Raw genomic sequence first — 20,512 nt, 5'->3', positions numbered from 1 at the left:
AAAGTGTGAAACTGGTGCAGTTAGCTGTCAGGTGGGACAGGATCTACAATAATTGATAATCTCTCGATGACACCCCGGCCAGTAGAACCTCTGAAGAATCCGCTCCTGTGTTTTATCTACCCCCAGGTGACCACCCAGGACATGAGAATGGGCCATGTCTAACACCCGGCGTCTATAAGGCCCTGGTACCAATAGTTGCTCAATTATCTCACCTCTCAACTGGGTAACCCGATATAATAATTCCCCATTTACTGCAAAGTGGGTGAATCTGGTGTCAGCCTCCGGCTCTTGAGCAACCCCATTTATGTCAGTCACATTTTCAAATGCCCCCTTTAGTGTCAGGTCCCTCATTTGCACAGTCCCAAAGTTCTCTTCGGAAACGGCCAACTCCGGCATGTCAACCTCCTGGGACTTGTCCTCTTCGCCCACCAACACACATAGGGGGAATTCATCCGCCTCCGACTGAAATTAAGTCTTATCATTGAGGACTAACTGTCCTTTATCTGAGACACAGGGTTCCACCCCTTTACTCCACTACTCCCAGAACAAAGCAAAGTCTCGCCCTATTATTACTGGGTGCAACAGATCTTTTTTACCTTTCCAACCTCATGAGACTCCGACCCACAAGTTGTTTTTATAGTCACAGCGGCCACAGGGTAGTCCTTGGCATCCCCATGAATACAGCAGACGCCCACCCTCTTCCCAGGAATCAGCTGGTGTGGAAGTGTGTCCCTCACGAGGGTCACCAAACTCCCGGAGTCTAATAGTCCCACTATTCTGGTACCATTTATTTCTACAAGATATGCCTGTGGCCCCTCACTGGGTTGACTGTCCACACTGCAGGCTGGGTACGCATAATAGGAAGAGCGCCGACCCATGCTGCAGTCCATCGGCTCAGTGGTCAAGGGACAACGGGCAGCAATATGACCTGTCTCTGGCACCTCCAACAGATAATATTACTGACTGGGGGGTTTAGCATGCCTCCACTTGCCACTTGGGACCTTGGATTCCCCCCCCCCGTGGCTCTTGTACCCTTCTTTTGGGTGTTGTTCCCTGAAGAAACCCCCCAATAGGGAAATGGTAAGTCTCGTGGCTTCCCCTGGGAACTCTCTACCACGTGGTACCTCTCCACCAGTCCAACCAGGTCGTCAGCATTCAAAGGGTTTCCCTGGGCAACCCAAGTCTGCACTGGCTTCAGAATGGAGTGAATAAACCTGTTCATTACGACCCGCTCCACGATCTGTGCTGGGGTGGAGGACTCTGGCTGCAACCATTTTTGTACCAGATGCAATAAATCAAACATTTGCGAGCGAGGGGCTTTGTCACCATGATATGCCCACTGGTGGACCCGTTGTGCCCTAACAGTCATAGTCACACCCAGGCTTGCCACAATTTCAGCCTTTAGTTTGTCATACTCCTTAGCGTCCTGTAAAGCAAGATCATAATAGGCCTTTTGTGGCTCTCCACTTAAATATGGCGCCAATACCTCCGCCTACTGCTCCGGCGGGAGTTTTTCTCGTTCAGCAACTCTCTCAAACACAGTCAAGAAGACCTCAACCTCATCCCCCGGAGTCATCTTTTGCATAGCTCGCCTTACCGCCTTTAGGACGTTAGCGTCATCGCCTGGACTGGTCGCTCTGCCACGGATTACCTCTGCTAGGACGTCTATCTGCTTCTGCTGTTGCTCCCGTTGCTGCTGCAGCTGCTGTATGAACAGCTTGTTCGTCTCTTGCTGGGATAGCTGCTGCTGCTGTATAAACAACCTGTTCATCTCCTGCTGGGCCTGCTGCTGTTGTTGTTGGGCCTGCACCAGGTGTTTAATCAGGTCCTCCATGGTGTCTGACTGTTCCCTGGCTCATGGCTGCCTTCACCCAGGACATCCAGCTCCTCAGGTATAAACGGCCCTGGGATGCCTGCCCGCAGTCTGCACTACTTGTGGTAGAGACACTCTCTCAGAGGTAGGGGATGGATGCAGGAACACCTCACGTGTCGATTTTCACCTGGTTTATTAACATCAGTCACAATCCATTGACAAAAAAAACACTACTTCCTCCAGCACAGGAAAATACAGAGCCAAACTGAAGACCATGAGGCTATGTGCGCACGTTGCGTACTGTCAGTGCAGAAATTTCTGCAGCGATTTGAACAGCACACGTGCACTTCAAATCGCTGCAGAAACAAAAGCCGATTTCATGCGCTCTGCATGTAGCCCCCTCCCAGCCCCTCCCATAGACAGAGCAGGTACTGCATGCAGAGCGCACGAAAGAAGTGACATGTCACTTCTTATAACGCGCGTTTCGGGCAGCAGCCGGCCCGAAGCGCTGCGCTCTAATACGCCACGTGCGCACGTCTCCTGCATAATCTTAATAGATTATGCAGGGGACGCAGGACGCATGCAGTTACGCTGCGGTGCAGATCGCAGCGTAACTGCATGCAATTACGCAACGTGCGCACATAGCTTAAGTGTGTCCAGAGGCCTGGCTTTTACCTCTGGGACCACACCCCCCAGGTGGAGATATGGTGAACAGCCATGCCACCACCTCTTTAGCTGTCCACAACAAACCCGTCCCAGGTAATACAAATTAACCCTCTCAGCATCTAATGTGCTGGAGTACTACATCCGGGTTCACATCACTGATTGCAGCAGTCGCAGCGACACGTCTCCCCTCGTGCACATCACCAGTGATCACAATATATATAAAATATAATATAATATATATATATATATATATATATATATATATATATATATATATATATAAATAAGTTTTGCAAATTTATTGAAAAAAAATAAATAAAAATAGTGCGGCTTAAGTTTTACATTCTAACAAAACAAAATAAGGTTTGATGCAAATTATGATATAAAATAGACGTATGGGAAATGTTATTTATTACCGTAATTATTTTGTACAGCGTGACTAACTGGTTTAAGGATATAAAAACTGAAAATGTGAAAATTGCGATTTCTTTTTTCCTCTCTAAATTTTCACCAAAATTCTGATATTTTCACAACTAAAAACACTTTAACCCCTTAACGACCGCGGGCAGTAAAATTACGTCCTAAATGTCATAATGTTACTGCCCGTGGTCCTCCGGCGGCAGCATGCCGCAATCGGCGCACATCTCAGCTGATTTTCACAGCTGAGATGTGTGCCTGCTAGGCACGAGCAGAATCGTTATCTGCTCGTGCCGATTAACCCCTTAAATGGCGCTGTCAATATGTGACAGCGCCATTATAAGCGCGATCGCGGTAAAGTTTTACTTACCGCCCGATACCGGAAGTCACGTGACTCGATCACGTGACTTCCGATAGTTGTCATGGTAGCGCAGGGTCATGTGATGACTCCTGTACTACACATGACTTGCTTTCACTTTCGCTGTGCCAACGGCACAGCAAAAGAGCAAGAGAGCGTATCTGCTGTTTACAGCTGTGTAGCTGTGATCAGCAGATACTGCAGAGCGATCGGATTGCTGATCGCAATAGCCCCCTAGGGGGACTAATAAAATAAAAAAAAAAGTTTAAAAAAAAGTTTTAAAAAATTTAAAAAAAAACAAAAAACCTAAAAGTTCAAATCACCCCCCCATTCGCCCCATTGAAAATTAAAGGGTTGAAAAAATAAAAAATATACACACATTTGGTATTGCCGCGTTCAGAAACGCCCGATCTATCAAAATATAAAATCAATTATTCTGGTCAGTATACGGCGTAGCGGCAAAAAAATTCCAAACGCCAAAACGACGTTTTTTGTCGCCACAACTTTTGCGCAAAATGCAATAAGAGGCGATCAAAACGTAGCATCTGCGCAAAAATGGTACCGTTAAAAACGTCAGCTCGAGACGCAAAAAATAAGCCATCACAGAGCCATAGATCCCGAAAATTGAGAACGCTACGGGTCATGGAATATGGCGTAAAACGTGCGCCACTTTTTTCGGACAAACTTCCGATTTTTTTTAACCCCTTATATAAAAGTAAACCTATACATGTTTGGTGTCTAAGAACTCGCACCAACCTGAGGCATCACACCCACACATCAGTTTTACCATATAGTGAACACAGTGAATAAAATATCTCAAAAACCATAGTGCTATCGCACTTTTTCTGCAATTTTTCTGCATTTGGAATTTTTTTGCCGTTTTCCAGTACACTATATGGTAAAACTGATGGTTTCATTTAAAAGTACAGCTCGTTCCGCAAAAAATGAGCCCTCACATGACCATATTGACTGAAAAATAAAAAAGTTACGTCTCTCAGAAAATGGCGGAAAAAAAACGGAAAGCGAAAAATCGGCCGGTCGTGAAGGGGTTAAACACTAACATATAAAGTGCAATGTGTCATGAAAAAACAGTCTCGCAATCACTGGGATCCGTTGAGTTATTACCATATAAAGTGACACTGGTCAGATATCTAAAATTAGTTATTAAGGTCAAAATTAGCTTGGTCACTACGTGGTTAACCCCTTAAAGACCGCGGGCAGTAAAGTTACGTCCTAGCGACCATAGTGTTAATCTCCACCGATCCGTGGGGGATCCTCGCAGATGTCAGCTGATTTGTACAGCTGACGTGTGCCTTGCAGGCACAAGTGGAATAGTTATCCCCCCGTACCTGTTAACCCCTTAAATGGCACTGTCAAAAGAAAATGTGACAGCACCATTTTAATGGCGATTGCGGTAAAGGTGTAGTCACCGCCCACCACCAGAGGTCACGTGACATGATCACGTGGATCCGATGCTTGTCATGGTAGCACAGGGTCATGTGATGATTCCTGTAGCTTACATGACTTAGGTCCTGTAAGAAGCAGTCGAGTATTGAGTACAACCTACAATAGCCCTCAGTCCAGTAGACCACTGCACAACCAGCTCTGTCCTCACCTATTGTACCATCACCCATTCCCTGTAGACTGTGAGCCCTCCCGGGCAGGGTCCTCTCTCCTCCTATACCAGTCTGTTTTGTACTGTTAATGATTGTTGTACGTATACCCTCTTTCACTTGTAAAGCGCCATGGAATAAATGGCGCTTTAATAATAATAATAATAATAATAATAATAATAATAATAATAATAATATTGCAGGTTACAAGAGATGATCATTTCTCCTGATTTGAGCGGTGCTGCTCTGATCGGGAGAAAAGAATGAGCGATCAGACAGCTGATCCTTATAGCTCCATAGGGGGACTAGTAAAATAAAAATAATAAAAAAAGTTTTGAAAAATTAAAAAAATAAAAAACCTAAAAGTTCAAATCACCCCCCTTTTGCCCCATTTAAAATTAAGGGTTAAAAAAATAATATACACATATTTGGTGTTGCCGCATTCAGATATCTCCAATCTATCAAATTATAAAATCAATTAACCTGATCACTACACAGCGTAGCGGCAAAAAAATAACATGCCAAAATTACGTTTTTCGGTCGCCGCAAATTTTGCACAAAATGCAATAACAGGTGATGAAAATGTAGCATCTGTGAAAAAATGGTACCATTAGGCTATTTGCCCACAGGGACAGTGTCCTGCAGATATATCCGCAGGACATTCCGCAGGTGCTCCCAGGAAACCGCACCACAACTTTTGTCTGTTTCCATGCTGCGGAATGTCCTGCGGATATGGTGCGGGCATTCTGCATTGAGGATACAGTACCATGGCTTCGGCACTGCATCCTCAATGCAGAACAAGTGCTGCAGTGATCGGGCGTTCATACTTACCTCCGCAGCACCTCGCTTTCCGGCGGCCGGGTCACTCTGTCAGCGTCTGCAGGAGAAGGTGGGCGGGCCTGAACTAGCTCCGGCGGTCACATGACCGGAGCTCGTGCAGGCCCCGCCCACCTCTTCCTTCCTATACCTGGATCCACCGCGCTGCTGTACATCGGACGGAGAAAGTGACTCCGGTGAGGCAGGTAAGTATATGGGACCCTGCGGAGAAATCCGCAACAATAATTGACATGCTGCAGATTTTTCCGCACGAAAATCCGCACGATTTCCGCTGCGGAAAAATCCGCAGCGTGGGCACAGCATTTCCCAAATGCCATAGAAATGGCTGGGGAGTATCTGTGCTGCAGATTTCTGGAAAATCCGCGGCTTTTCCGCGAGAAATCCGCTGCAAAATCCGCGCATTTTCCGCAGCGTGGGCACATAGCCTTAAAAACGTCAGCTCGAGACGCAAAACATAAGCAGTCCACTGAGCTATACATCCTGAAAAATGAGAATACTATGGATCATAGATAAAGGTGCGAAAAGAGCGCCACTTTTTTTTAGACAAACTTGAGATTTTTTTTTTTTTAACCCCTTAGATAAAAGTAAACCTATACATGTTTGGTGTCTACGAACTTGCACTGACCTCAGGCATCACAGTGACACATCAGTTTTACCATATAGTGAACAAAATTCCTCAACAACAATCGTGCAATCACACTTTTTTTTTTTTTTGCAATTTTTCAGCATTTGGAATTTTTTTTCCCCGTTTTCCAGTACACTATATTTTAAAACTCATGGTTTCATTTAAAACTACAACTAGTTTCGCAAAAAAGTAAGCCCTCATATGGCTATACTGACAGAAAAATTAAAAAATTACGGCAAATAAAAACAAAAAACCGGAAAGCGCAAAATCGGCTGGTCGTGAAGGGGTTAAATAAAGCTGATTTGTTTTTGATACTTTCTGGTATTTGGATTTGACAAAACTTTATTGATGTACTAATGTGCGGATTTTCTGCATCTAATGTAATTCTATGGGGAAAGTCTACACATAAAACTCACGTACCCGAAAGAGGAATTGACATATTGCAGATCTGAAATGTGCACCGCAGGTCAGAGTACGCGGAGTTAAAAAAAAATATATATCACAAAGAGCAGGAGATCTCTACAAATCCCATCCACTTTGCTGGAGCTTTAAGAACCCGCGAACATACACAGGGTCAAAATCTCTCCCTAAACTCCTCTTGGGCAAACAGCGTTAGGGGGCAATTCATCAAAATTGCTAAATGGGAGGAGCCATGGTGAGTCATGGCGTTGTCCACTACTTTCACATTGATAGTATATCCAGATCGGCGGGCAACAGCACACTCCTCTGATTAGCGGTTTTCTGTCCCGGTGGTGGCAGCAGACAGCCGGAAATGCTCAGTTCTGGAGCTGCCCCTAACTTCTGATAGCTGCTGCAGCCGGGTACTGCACATCCAGTTCCCATTCAAATCAATAGTACCAGGCCGCAGCCACTATCAGAATACCAGGCAGCTCCGGAACTGAGCATTTCCGGCTGGCTGATATTTTTAGGCTGGGGAGGCTCCCAATAATGTTGGTCTCCCCAGCCTGAGAATACCAGCCAGCAGCTGTGAGGCTTTATGTTGGCTGGTATGAAAATTGGGGGGGACTGCAGGCTGTTTTTTTTTTTAATTATTTATTGTACTGTACGAGAGAGACCCGCCCACCGGCGTCTGTGATTTGTTGCAGTCAGACAGCTGTCACTCAACATGGGGGGCGAGTCTGATTCTAACCAATCACAGACAGGGGAGGAGTGAATATGTATGAGCCTAATGAGCGGCCGGCTTGGGAAGATCAAAGAGTGTGACAGCCGTGCCGGTGATCGGTGAGTATGTATCGCTTGCTCCTACCCCTTTGCCCCAGATTCTGTTCTCCATAGACATGATATGGGGACCAGCATCTGGCCAGATACCCTGGACTGCATGTAACTCTCCTTCCGTTTATTTTGCCGTCCACAAAAAAAACGTATATGGAACGGAATGGGACGGATGCAGTTGTCACACAGATGCCACATATATGCATCCATGAAAAAACAGGACCGCAAAAACGGAACGGTCGTGTGAATGAGCCCTTATACTCACCTTCCAATGTGTTCATCTGTTTCTAGTGTCGCTCCCATTAGTCTCTATGATTTTTGATCTGCCAGCAGCTTCAATGTTTCATGGAGTGCTGGAGGTCACAACTCAATACAAGTCTATGAGATCCTTGTTCTGGCCTTGATATGGTTCTCATAGTCTTGTATTGAGTGCTTGTGACGTAGCTTCTAGTAGATTACAAGATGTCGCTGCAGGAACGGCTCAAAATGGCTCAAAACGCTAATTGATCAAACTCTGCGAAGTTGGCGGATTCCTAAAAAAATCATCATAAATTTAATTTGCCCTTTTGCTTACAGGCAGTAATTAATAGTTCTCCTTTACTTTCTGTTTTTTTTTTATATAATATATATATATATATATCTATATCTATATCTATATATATAATTGCCTTATTCTGTCTGTCTGTCTGTCTTGCAACAAAATTGTGTCCTTACGGTGACACAAAGCTGATTGGCCGCTGGGCTCGCCATGGCCCCGCCCCCCCCCACGGATTGGCCGCTCGCCCAGGCAACTCGCCCACGCCCCGCCCCTCTCACGCAATGCACGCTCGCTCTGGCCCCGCCCCCGTACGCATTCCCCGAACCGACCGACACGGAGCCACGACTCCCAGGTGAGTACTGTACCCCCGGGAGCCCACATCAGCGTACGCCGCCAACCCAGCCGACACATACCCTCACATTGCTGGGGTTGCCGCCGTATGCTGGTGTGGGCTCCCGTGCGAGCGGGGGACGGGATACGCTGGTAACCATGGTAGCATAGTTACCAGCGCATCAAGGTCCTGCAGCGGCGGAACATACACACACGCACGCACATCAGATCACACTCTCTCACACACACCTCACACACACATCACATCGCATCCACACACTCACAACATCCTGGGATATCGCTTGCTTCTCGGCGGCGATACTGTGCTGTGAACTTCCAGGACCTGCCGGAGGATCACATGGCCAGAAGCATGTGGTATCTCCGGATGTTGTGAGTGTGAGCGCGTATGTGCAATATCGTCAATGTGTGTGTGCGTGAGTGTATGCGATCGGGTGTGTGTGAGTGTATGCGATCGGGTGTGTGTGAGTGTGTGTGTGTGTGCGATCGGATCTGTGTCGGCAGAGGATCACGGCGTGCTGGAGGAGGCTGGGAGGAGAGAGGCTGATCCTGGGGAAGGCTGGGAGGGGGAGGCTGAGAGAAGAGAGGCTGATGCTGGGGGAGGCTGAGGCTGGGGTAGGCTGGGAGGAGAGAGACTGATGCTGGGGACAGAAAAGGCTGATGCTGGGGACAGAAAAGGCTGATGCTGGGGACAGAAAAGGCTGATGCTGGGAGGAGAGAGGCTGATGCTGGGAGGAGAGAGGCTGATGCTGGGAGGAGAGAGGCTGATGCTGGGAGGAGAGAGGCTGATGCTGGGAGGAGAGAGGCTGATCCTGGGGAAGGCTGGGAGGGGGAGGCTGAGAGAAGAGAGGCTGATGCTGGGGGAGGCTGAGGCTGGGGTAGGCTGGGAGGAGAGAGGCTCATGCTAGGGACAGAAAAGGCTGATGCTGGGAGGAGAGGCTGATGCTGGGAGGAGAGGCTGATGCTGGGAGGAGAGAGGCTGATGCTGGGAGGAGAGAGGCTGATGCTGCGGGCAGAGAGGCTGATGCTGCGGGCAAAGAGGCTGATGCTGGTGCAGCATGGGGGATGGAGCACGATGGGGGGTGCGCAGAATGGGGGATGGAGCACGATGGGGAGTGCGCAGCATGGGGGATGGAGCACGTTTGGGAGTGCGCAGCATGGCGGATGGAGCACGTTTGGGAGTGCGCAGCATGGCGGATTGAGCACGTTTGGGAGTGCGCAGCATGGCGGATGGAGCACGATGGGGGGTGCGCGGCATGGCGGATGGAGCACGTTTGGGAGTGCGCAGCATGGCGGATGGAGCACGTTTGGGAGTGCGCAGCATGGCGGATGGAGCACGATGGGGAGTGCGCAGCATGGCGGATGGAGCACGTTTGGGAGTGCGCAGCATGGCGGATGGAGCACGTTTGGGAGTGCGCAGCATGTTGGATGCAGCACGATGGGGAGTGCGCAGTATGGCGGATGGAGCACGTTTGGGAGTGCGCAGCATGGCGGATGGAGCACGATGGGGAGTGCGCAGCATGGGGGATGGAGCACGATGGGGGGTGCGCAGCATGGGGGATGGAGCACGATGGGAGGTGCACACCTCCCCCCAACACACACACACACACACGTGCACTGCACAACACACACTGGGAACCACAAACACCGCCCTACACAGACACCCACACACACAGACAACGCTGCACACACACAACACCCAACACACAAACACCGCGGCATACATAAATATACGCACATACTGCGCAACACACACATTGCACAAAACATACCTCCCCCAAAACACACCACACACACACAAACCGCGCAACACACACACAAACGCTACAGACACACAGCGCTCCACAAACAACGCAACACACGCAACACACATACAACACCGCTCTCACCCCCCGCTACACCCAGACAACACCCAGAACATGTACAGCCCCTACACAAACACTTGGTAACTACACAACTACAACAACATCTATATATATATATAACAAAAATCATACATACGTAAATTCTAGAATAACCGATGCGTAGAATCGGGCCACCTTCTAGTATATATATATATATATATATATATATATATATATATATATATATATATTATTAGTTTTGAATAAAATAATATAAATGTGAGTAAATATAATTTTGAATAAAATTCTATGCATATATAACATTTTATAACTTCTGAGATATATATTAGTGTGTGTGTGTATATATGTATATAATATATGTGCATGTGTGTATATATATATATATATATATATATATATATATATATATATATATATATATATATATATATAAATAATTTTCATCTTATATTTATAAATATATACATTTATACATAACACACACACACACATATATGTATACATATATATATATATAAACACACACATATATATATATATATATATCTATATTTGTGTGTGTGTATATATATATATATATATATACTAGAAGGTGGCCCGATTCTACGCATCGGGTATTCTAGAATTTACGTATTGTGTAGTTCATGTATGATTTTTGTTATATATATAGATGTTGTTGTGTGTAGTTACCAAGTGTTTGTGTAGGGCGCTGTACATGTTCTGAGTGTCGCGGGGGGTGAGAGCGGTGTTGTATGTGTGTTGCGTGTGTTGCGTTGTTTGTGGAGCGCTGTGTGTCTGTAGCGTTGTGTGTGTGTGTGTGTTGTGCGGTTTGTGTGTGTGTGGTGTGTTTTGGGGGGAGGTATGTTTTGAGCAATGTGTGTGTTGTGCAGTATGTGTGTATATTTGTGTGTGCAGCGTTGTCTGTGTGTGTGGGTGTCTGTGTAGGGCGTTGTTTGTGATTCCTAGTGTGTGTGTGTTGTGCAGTGCGCGTGTGTGTGTGTGTTGGGGGGAGGTGTGCACCTCCCATCGTGCTCCATCCCCCATGCTGCGCACCCCCCCATCGTGCTGCATCCCCCATGCTGCGCACTCCCAAACGTGCTCCATCCGCCATGCTGCGCACTCCCAAACGTGGTCCATCCGCCATGCTGCGCACTCCCAAACGTGCTCCATCCGCCATACTGCGCACTCCCCATCGTGCTGCATCCCCCATGCTGCGCACTCCCAAACGTGCTCCATCCGCCATGCTGCGCACTCCCCATCGTGCTCTATCCGCCATGCTGCACACTCCCAAACGTGCTCCATCCGCCATGCTGCGCACTCCCAAACGTGCTCCATCCGCCATGCTGCGCACCCCCTATCATGCTCCATCCGCCATGCTGCGCACTCCCAAACGTGCTCCACCCGCCATGCTGCGCACTCCCAAACGTGCTCCATCCGCCATGCTGCGCACTCCCAAACGTGCTCCATCCGCCATGCTGCGCACTCCCAAACGTGCTCCATCCGCCATACTGCGCACTCCCCATCGTGCACCATCCGGCATGCTGCGCACTCCCAAACGTGCTCCATCCGCCATGCTGCGCACTCCCAAACGTGCTCCATCCGCCATGCTGCGCACTCCCAAACGTGCTCCATCCGCCATGCTGCGCACTCCCCATCGTGCTCTATCCGCCATGCTGCACACTCCCAAACGTGCTCCATCCGCCATGCTGCGCACTCCCAAACGTGCTCCATCCGCCATGCTGCGCACCCCCTATCATGCTCCATCCGCCATGCTGCGCACTCCCAAACGTGCTCCACCCGCCATGCTGCGCACTCCCAAACGTGCTCCATCCGCCATGCTGCGCACTCCCAAACGTGCTCCATCCGACATGCTGCGCACTCCCAAACGTGGTCCATCCGCCATGCTGCGCACTCCCAAACGTGCTCCATCCGCCATGCTGCACACTCCCAAACGTGCTCCATCCGCCATACTGCGCACTCCCCATCGTGCACCATCCGGCATGCTGCGCACTCCCAAACGTGCTCCATCCGCCATGCTGCGCACTCCCAAACGTGCTCCATCCGCCATGCTGCGCACTCCGAAACGTGCTCCATCCGCCATGCTGCGCACTCCCAAACGTGCTCCATCCGCCATGCTGCGCGCTCCCAAACGTGGTCCATCCGCCATGCTGCGCACTCCCAAACGTGCTCCATCCGCCATGCTGCGCACTCCCAAACGTGCTCCATCCGCCATACTGCGCACTCCCCATCGTGCACCATCCGGCATGCTGCGCACTCCCAAACATGCTCCATCCGTCATGCTGCGCACTCCCAAACGTGCTCCATCCGTCATGCTGCGCACTCCCAAACGTGCTCCATCCGCCATGCTGCGCACTCCCAAACGTGCTCCATCCGCCATGCTGCGCACCCCCCATCATGCTCCATCCGCTTAGGAGTGCGCAGCATGCCGGATGGTGCACGATGGGGAGTGCGCAGTATGGCGGATGGAGCACGTTTGGGAGTGCGCAGCATGGCGGATGGAGCACGTTTGGGAGTGCGCAGCATGGCGGATGGACCACGTTTGGGAGTGCGCAGCATGGCGGATGGACCACGTTTGGGAGTGCGCAGCATGGCGGATGGACCACGTTTGGGAGTGTGCAGCATGGGGGATGCAGCACGATGGGGAGTGCGCAGTATGGCGGATGGAGCACGTTTGCTCAGCCTCTCTCCTTCCAGCCTCCCTCAGCATCAGCCCCCCCCTCCCAGCCTTCCCCAAGATCAGCCTCTCTGCTCCCAGCCTCCTCCAGCACGCCGTGCTCCTCTGCCGACACTCACCCACACCCGATCGCATCCACTCACCCACACAACCGATCGCATCCACTCACCCACACAACCGATCGCATCCACTCACACACACAACCGATCGCATCCACTCACACACACACCCGATCGCATCCACTCACACACACACCCGATCGCATACACTCACACACACCCGATCGCATCCACTCACACACACACCCGATCGCATCCACTCACACACATACCCGATCGCATACACTCACACACACACCCGATCGCATACACTCACACACACACCCGATCGCATACACTCACACACACACACGATCGCATACACTCACACACACACACGATCGCATCCACTCACACACACACCCGATCGCATACACTCACACACACACCCGATCGCATACACTCACACACACACACGATCGCATACACTCACACACACAGACACTGACGATATTGCACATACGCGCTGATACTCACAACATCCGGGGATATCACATGCTTCTGGCCATGTGATCCTCCCGCAGGTCCTGGAAGATCACAGCACAATATCGCCGCCGAGAAGCAAGCGATATCCCAGGATGTTGTGAGTATGTGGATGCGATGTGATGTGTGTATGTGAGTGAGTGTGATCTGATTTGTGTGTGTGTGTATGTGTGTGCTGTTATGTTATGTATGTTCTGCAGCTGCAGGACCTTGATGTGTGGATGCGATGTGATGTGTGTGAGAGTGAGTGTGAGCCGGTGTACACTGGTAACTATGATACACATCGGGTAACTAAGGGACCTTAGTTACCCGATGTGTATAATGGTTACCAGCTTTCACGGCCTCCGTTAAGATCCCAGCATCGCAAGGTTATGTCTGGCGCTGCCGGGATCCTGACGGAGCCGGTGTAGAAGCAAGCGATATCCCAGGATGTTGTGAGTGTGTGGATGTGATGTGTGAGGTGTGTGTGAGAGTGAGTGTGATGTGTGGATGTGATGTGTGAGGTGTGTGTGAGGTGTGTGTGATCTGATGTGTGTGTGTACTCACCTGGGAATCGGAGCCCCGTGTCAGTTGGGCCACAGCGAGCGTGCATTGCGTGAGGGGGTGGGGCCTGCAGAGAGCCGGGGCGAGAGGCCAATCCGTGTGGGGGGGCGGGGCCATGGCGAGCCCAGCGGCCAATCAGCTTTGTGTCACCGTAAGGACACAATTTCGGAGCATGACAGACAGACAGACAGACAGATAGACAGACAGACAGACAGACAGACAGAATAAGGCAATTATATATATAGATATGTATATACAGTAAGGTCCAGAAATATTTGGACAGTGACACAAGTTTTATTTTAGCTGTTTACAAAAACATGTTCAGAAATACAATTATATATATAATATGGGCTGAAAGTGCACACTCCCAGCTGCAATATGAGAGTTTTCACATCCAAATCGGAGAAAGGGTTTAGGAATCATAGCTCTGTAATGCATAGCCTCCTCTTTTTCAAGGGACCAAAAGTAATTGGACAAGGGACTCTAAGGGCTGCAGTTAACTCTGAAGGCGTCTCCCTCATTAACCTGTAATCAATGAAGTAGTTAAAAGGTCTGGGGTTGATTACAGGTGTGTGGTTTTGCATTTGGAAGCTGTTGCTGTGACCAGACAACATGCGGTCTAAGGAACTCTCAATTGAGGTGAAGCAGAACATCCTGAGGCTGAAAACAAAGAAAAAATCCATCAGAGAGATAGCAGACATGCTTGGAGTAGCAAACTCAACAGTCGGGTACATTCTGAGAAAAAAGGAATTGACTGGTGAGCTTGGGAACTCAAAAAGGCCTGGGCGTCCACGGATGACAACAGTGGTGGATGATCGCCGCATACTTTCTTTGGTGAAGAAGAACCCGTTCACAACATCAACTGAAGTCCAGAACACTCTCAGTGAAGTAGGTGTAACTGTCTCTAAGTCAACAGTAAAGAGAAGACTCCATGAAAGTAAATACAAAGGGTTCACATCTAGATGCAAACCATTCATCAATTCCAAAAATAGACAGGCCAGAGTTAAATTTGCTGAAAAACACCTCATGAAGCCAGCTCAGTTCTGGAAAAGTATTCTATGGACAGATGAGACCAAGATCAACCTGTACCAGAATGATGGGAAGAAAAAAGTTTGGAGAAGAAAGGGAACAGCACATGATCCAAGGCACACCACATCCTCTGTAAAACATGGTGGAGGCAACGTGATGGCATGGGCATGCATGGCTTTCAATGGCACTGGGTCACTTGTGTTTATTGATGACATAACAGCAGACAAGAGTAGCCGGATGAATTCTGAAGTGTACCGGGATATACTTTCAGCCCAGATTCAGGCAAATGCCGCAAAGTTGATCGGACGGCGCTTCATAGTACAGATGGACAATGACCCCAAGCATACAGCCAAAGCTACCCAGGAGTTCATGAGTGCAAAAAAGTGGAACATTCTGCAATGGCCAAGTCAATCACCAGATCTTAACCCAATTGAGCATGCATTTTACTTGCTCAAATCCAGACTTAAGACGGAAAGACACACAAACAAGCAAGACCTGAAGGCTGCGGCTGTAAAGGCCTGGCAAAGCATTAAGAAGGAGGAAACCCAGCGTTTGGTGATGTCCATGGGTTCCAGACTTAAGGCAGTGATTGCCTCCAAAGGATTCGCAACAAAATATTGAAAATAAAAATATTTTTTTGGGTTTGGTTTATTTGTCCAATTACTTTTGACCTCCTAAAATGTGGAGTGTTTGTAAAGAAATGTGACAATTCCTACAATTTCTATCAGATATTTTTGTTCAAACCTTCAAATTAAACGTTACAATCTGCACTTGAATTCTGTTGTAGAGGTTTCATTTCAAATCCAATGTGGTGGCATGCAGAGCCCAACTCGCGAAAATTGTGTCACTGTCCAAATATTTCTGGACCTAACTGTACATATATGTATATACATATATGTATATACATATATGCATATATTTACATATATACATATATGCATATATTTACATATATATACACACACATATACACATATATGCATATATTTACATATATATACACACACATATACACATATATGCATATATTTATATATATACATATATGCATATATTTATATATATATATATATATGTATTTACATATATATATATACATATATACATATATGCATATATATGCATATATTTACATATATATACATATATGCATATATTTACATATATGCATATATTTACATATATATATATATATATATATATATATATATATATATATATATATATATATATATATATATTATAATGTGTACTTGAAGACATATGATGGGCATATATAATGTATTTATTGTCATGTATATATTGTCCAGCCCCGCTCGGGGACAGTGCAGGACCCGTGGATGTGACACGCGGCTCTAGTGATCTGACTTCCTGTGTGTAATCTGAATTACAGCCAAATACGGTAAGGAGGAAAAAAAAAACAACTGATTGACGTATCGGGCACGCGCACTTCTCCTATGTGACTGCGGGGACGCGCACGACTTGTAGGAGATACCAAGTGATGGAGAGAGGGAGGGGGCTGCGCATGCGTACCGGAATTCTCGCGTCGCCAGGAATTGGTGGCGACGCGAGACTTTTCCGACGCATGCGCGGTCCCGTGTGGTGAGTGTGTGCCCCCCCACACCCCCCCCCAAAGGTGCCGGTACTCAGTGCCCGTTGAGTACCGGCAGGGAATAATCGCCGTGTGTGCAGTGCCGGGCGCCCATATGCTCTTGTGGTTGGCAAGCGGCGATCTGAACGGTGGGTGATGCGCTCTGCAGTGGAGCTGACTAGTAGGGAAGTCTGAAGTTTGCATTTGACACTTTTTGCAAGATGGAAATGCTTCGTGCAGTGTATTACGTGCTGTAAATACGGGAGGCCTGAGGCTGGGGCCCAGCAGACATGGCTCTGCCTGCCCTCATCTGGGCTGGCCAATATTTAACATTGACTGTGACCTGCACCCTGAGCAGCAGTGTAGGCCATGCTTAAAGGGCAAGTAGCCAGTGACCAGAGCCTGCAGCCATAGCTCTGTGCCCAGTGCGTGTGCAGCCCCACGTATGGCCCATGGCCGCCACTAGCCACCAGGACCGCGCTGCACCGCTGCCACCGGTGTGATGACCAGATGCTTTCCCCACAAAGTCCATTTCTAAACTGTTTATTTTTTTTGTTTTGTTTGATACGACAAGCAATCATAATTCTGGAAATATTACAATATGGTTTGTTCAATAATATATTTTGCATGTATTTAAAGATTTTGTCTCTGATGTATCGCGTACGAAGGTAGCGGAGGATTGCAGGCGTCTTCTAGAAGTGTCTGCACCTCTGTCCCCTGTGTCCTTAGTAACCAAGTCATTAATTAGAGGATAAAGGTTTATTTCCGGTGTTGCTTTAGATTTTATTATTATTATTATTATTATTATTATTATTATTATTATGCAATTGTATTGGAAATATAATGTTTTGATACTGGATGATTATCTGTTTTGTGTTGCAGAAGTTGTTATAATTTATCATTTTGGATAATTAACTTCTAGTTCTTGCTACATAGGTGTCATGGATGAACTCCACAGCCTGGACCCAAGGCGGCAGGAATTGCTGGAGGCCCGGTTTACTGGAGGTGTCAGCGGCAGCACTGGTAGCACCGGTAGTTGTAGCGTTGGAGCAAAAGTAAGTGGTATAAAATACTATTAATTAACAAATATTTGACAGCTCCTTGTGAAGATTAGTTAAAGCACCACTTGCATTTTTGTTTTATTTCACAGCGGGAGTGGTGGGTCTATTCTAAGTCCTCTACCCCAGGTTTATTTACTCATCCGTCATCATCTTCACCTTTTATCACAGCCGCTCACATTGGATTTCTGCAGCTCCAGTGTTTCGTAGAGCTGTAGGTCACAACTCAATTCAAGTCTATGAGAGCCTCATTCTGGCTCTCATTGACTTGTATTGAGCGCTTGTGACTAGTCCTGAGCAAGCATTACCATGCTTAAGTGCTCTCTGCTTGTTAAGAGCAGTGGGGTGCGACTCAAGCACCCAAGTATAATGGAAGTCAATGGGGAACTCGAGCATTTTACCCGAAGATTTTCCGAGTTTTACAATGCTTGAGTTCCCTATTGACTTCCATTATACTCAGGTGCTCAAGTGGCGCCCATCCGAGCATCCAACTATCCAACTGCTCATTATGAGTACAGAGTACCCACATGATAAGTGCCCGCTCATCACTACTTGTGACGTAACTTCTGACTTCCGGACAGTCAGAAGATGGAGCGGAGCGGTGCTGAAAAAAGGTGCAGCAGGTAAGTAAAAGACCGGGGTCAGGTGACTTAGATTAAAGGGCCACTCCAGCGCTGAAAGAAAAACAAAATACTTGAGTAGTGCTTTAAGCAGCAAAGATGGCTACTAGAGTTGGTGCATATACATTTACAGGACCCGGTCCAGTGTCTTGGTCAGTGATCTGTGGCCATTGGATGGGACTCCTGAGAACTGATTGCTACCTGAAGGCAAGGCATGTCCGACTCTGCTTTTGTGATGTCACTTGTTCATCGCGCTACAACGTTGACATTTTTCGCCAGGCTGGCTAATCAAAAGCAGAGCCGCGGATGCCATCAGATAAGAGGTGGTTTGCAGGTCTTCTGTATATAGGCTACAGATTACGGTCTGCTGGACTCTGCTCTGTGAATCCATTCACCGCAAGTCATCAATTCCTTCTGTGCACATGACAGCAATGTTACCGGAGATGTATAATGTTAGGGATAAGGACATATGTTGCATTTGCCTACGGACACAGTGGCTGTCAACTTAAGTGCGTGCTGATTACTCGGGGTTATTAACTTCCAATTGTGCGCCCATTAATAGGCTGTTAACAGTTTCCACTCCTTTATTATAATCCATGTGAAGGTCAATAACAGGGCCGCATCTCGGCTGTGCGGTGACACGACATAGTCTGCGTTCACACCACCGGATTTTCTCCATATGAAAAAATCTGATCAGTGTCTGAGTAACGTAATCGGACAGAGTGGGATCTGTTTTTCTTGCAGGTAGAGAGGAAAAAAAAGATTCTCCACCTCCTCCATTCTAAGGGGTACTTTGCACACTACGACATCGCAGGTGCGATGTCGGTGGGGTCAAATCAAAAGTGGCGCACATCCGGCGTCGCTGTCAACATCGGAGTATGTGAATCGTTTTTGCTATGATTGACGAGCGCAAAAGTGTCGAAATCGTGTGATCGGTGTAGCGTCGGTAATTTCCATAATTTCGGAAGGACCGATGTTACGATGTAGTTCCTCGTTTCTGCGGCAGCACACATCGCTGTGTGTGAAGCCGCAGGAGCGAGGAACATCTCCTACCTGCGTCCCGGCTGCAATGCGGAAGGTGAGCGGGATGTTTATGTCCCGCTCTTCTCCGCCCCTCCACTTCTATTGGCCACCTGCCGTGTGATGTCGCTGTGACGCCGCATGACCCGCCCCCTTAGGAAGGAGGCGGGTCGCCGGCCAGAGCGACGTCGCAGGGCAGGTAAGTGCATGTGAAGCTGCCGTAGCGACAATGTTCGCTACGGCAGTTATCACAAGATATCGCAGGTGCGACGGGGGTGGGGACTATCGCGCTCGGCATCGCTATCGGCTTGCGATGTCGTGTGCAAAGTACCCCTTAGTCTATGAAAATTGGATATCATCGTAGGGCAGTCTGATTAGTTTTTTTTTTTTTCATGGACCCATTGACTTAAATGGCCCAGTGCCATTCCATTCTCGGAGGCAAATCATGCATGCTGTAACTTTTTTTTTTTCTTTTTCGCAGACAAAAACTGTCTCATTGAATAACATTGGTCCAAATGCGATCCAATTATTTTTTTACAGATGGCTCATGGACCGAAAATGCACACAAGCCATAGTGTTGGAGATTTTACTCTTGTTTACAAATGAGAAAAAATATTTGCAGGCCCCTTATCCAGTGGTCCGGTCAGTATTCTGTGATCACTGATGGAAGCCCTGCAGAGCGCCGGCATTCGTGGCCTCTGGTTTGATCCTCAGATGCTTGCAGGTTGTAATCGGTTCCCAGGGCTCCTCTCCAGTGGTCATGAGATACTGACCTGGCTGCTTGATTAAGGTTCTTGAAATCAATTTGCTCCTCCTTAGGCCCCTTTCACACATCAGTTTTTTGCCATCCATCACCATTTGTCGAATTTTGAAAAAAAATGATCCAGCGACTGATGTCACTTAATCGTTTTTTTTTCTCATTGACTTGTATTAGCAACGGATTGCGATGGCCTCACGTTTCTTCCATTGTTTGACGGATCTGGAGACTACGTCCACAGTAACGTTTTTTTGTGTACGCTGAAAAAACGGACAGTGTCGTTTGGTAGAATGGAAGCCTATGGG

General features: G+C 47.8%; 1 protein-coding gene across 5 annotated transcripts in view; it reads left to right on the top strand.

Annotated features, from left to right (window-relative positions):
- The window catches only part of TLK1 (tousled like kinase 1), a 523,998-nt gene that overhangs the window by 354,992 nt on the left and 148,494 nt on the right, over window positions 1–20,512 (top strand). For 3 of the 5 annotated variants that reach the window (XM_075317318.1, XM_075317317.1, XM_075317320.1), the window contains exon 4: window positions 17,689–17,807. In XM_075317318.1, coding sequence (XP_075173433.1) covers window positions 17,689–17,807 — 119 coding nt within the window. Of the gene's footprint in view, window positions 1–16,723; window positions 16,764–16,785; window positions 16,902–17,688; window positions 17,808–20,512 lie in introns of those variants that run through there. The other 2 variants (XM_075317321.1, XM_075317319.1) reach the window with 2 other exon arrangements.

This window comes from Anomaloglossus baeobatrachus, chromosome 7, assembly GCF_048569485.1.
Source record: "Anomaloglossus baeobatrachus isolate aAnoBae1 chromosome 7, aAnoBae1.hap1, whole genome shotgun sequence".
In the NCBI taxonomy this organism is placed as follows: domain Eukaryota; kingdom Metazoa; phylum Chordata; class Amphibia; order Anura; family Aromobatidae; genus Anomaloglossus; species Anomaloglossus baeobatrachus.
Note: the sequence above shows the minus strand (reverse complement) of the source record. Positions and strands in the feature narration are given on the sequence as shown.